The 1,450-nt window shown below is 36.8% G+C and overlaps 1 protein-coding gene across 1 annotated transcript in view; it reads left to right on the top strand.

The window, feature by feature from the left end:
* eml6 (EMAP like 6) overlaps window positions 1-1,450 on the top strand; it is a 60,010-nt gene extending 58,560 nt beyond the window's left edge. The window contains exons 40-41 of the mRNA XM_016476356.1: window positions 353-453; window positions 530-1,450. Coding sequence (XP_016331842.1) covers window positions 353-453; window positions 530-554 — 126 coding nt within the window. The 3' untranslated portion in view covers window positions 555-1,450. The remainder of the gene's footprint in view (window positions 1-352; window positions 454-529) is intronic.

Here is a 1,450-nt window from a genome sequence, read left to right as displayed (position 1 = left end):
GCCCTTTCAAGCCACAAGCTTTTGAAATCTTGATGTCAAAATCCAGCATTTTTCCAAAAAAAAAACTGGCGCCTAAAGGGTTAATCCTTATTCGTATTATCCACATTAATCCTTTATTATTAACCCTTATTATAATTAACCATATTAACCCTTATTTTAACCTTTATTGTTAACCATATTAACCCTTCATTAATAAACTTTATTATAATTAACCATATTAACCCTTTATTATAATCAACCATATTAACCCTATATTATTGCACTAGTGTTATTAAACACATTATCCCTTAAGCCTTGAATGATTTATTTTAGAGCATTGGATATTTTACTGATGGGTTGCATTTCTTCACAGGCCAAACACAAGCGTTACTTCGGCCACTCAGCCCACGTGACCAACATCCGTTTCTCTAACGATGACAAATATGTGATAAGTGTAGGAGGCAACGACTGTAGGTGAGCTCACATCTATCTGTCTATCAGTCCGTCGGTCTGTCTGAACTCTTATTAATGCGTCTCCTCTGTCTCTCAGTGTGTTCGTGTGGAGATGCATCTGATGGGCCTCCACACAGCTGGGAATCTCTCCTCCAAACACCAAGCCGGAGATACCTCCAGTGTCCGGATGCTGCACTTCTGTTATGCTGCGTTTACCCCTCTAGACCAGATGGATCCTGGACGAGCCGGAGTTCGAAGAGGGTTTTTTTAACCATTCTGTGAAGTGCAATGTTTACGCTTACATGTACTTTTACAAAGAAAAAAAAGATACACTCATAAATCATGCCACTATTTCAGAAATAAATGTATTTTTTGTTCGGATTCTGAAGTGCCTTGGAGACACAGTTTGCTGATCTTTGCCCCGAAGTGTTCATATGATGCATATATGGTGCTAAATGTCCACTTAGAGCTTTTTGAAATTCTTTTAAAAAATCATGCATTATGCAATTTATTTTCTTCTTTATCTTCTTTTTAAATTTTGTACATAAATGTCAACTCACTAAATGCTCTTCCTGTTGGAACATGGGACTCAGGAGAAATTAAGTACTGTAATGTGTAGACGTTATATTTGACTTGTGCTATTTTTGTTAAAATATTTATTTTTTATGTACGTATTTGCGTATGACGTATGCAAATTAGTCGGTCGGTCGGTCTGTGGGCGTATATGGAAATTGAAAATGCAAAAAACTCGCTGTTCAAATATTACAGTTATATGAAATGTACGTAGTAGCGTTGTCTGTTGCGACGTGTGTAGATTGCGATGCGCTGTTTGTAGCCAATGACATGACAGCAGCTGTTTATCGTGCGCAGATATCGCGTTATATCTGTCATTTGTATGTTCATGTTTTTGTAATTTGTCTGATCAGAGGTCAGTCTAATTGAAAGCTATATAATAATGCATGACTCGAAGTCTGTGTGGTTGCTGATCATGAATGAATACTGTTGTTTTATAATTAAA

Source organism: Sinocyclocheilus anshuiensis, unplaced genomic scaffold (genome assembly GCF_001515605.1).
Source record: "Sinocyclocheilus anshuiensis isolate Anshui unplaced genomic scaffold, SAMN03320099.WGS_v1.1 scaffold308, whole genome shotgun sequence".
Classification (NCBI taxonomy): domain Eukaryota; kingdom Metazoa; phylum Chordata; class Actinopteri; order Cypriniformes; family Cyprinidae; genus Sinocyclocheilus; species Sinocyclocheilus anshuiensis.
The sequence above is the reverse complement of the archived record's forward strand: the minus strand, read 5'-3'. Positions and strand labels throughout refer to the sequence as shown.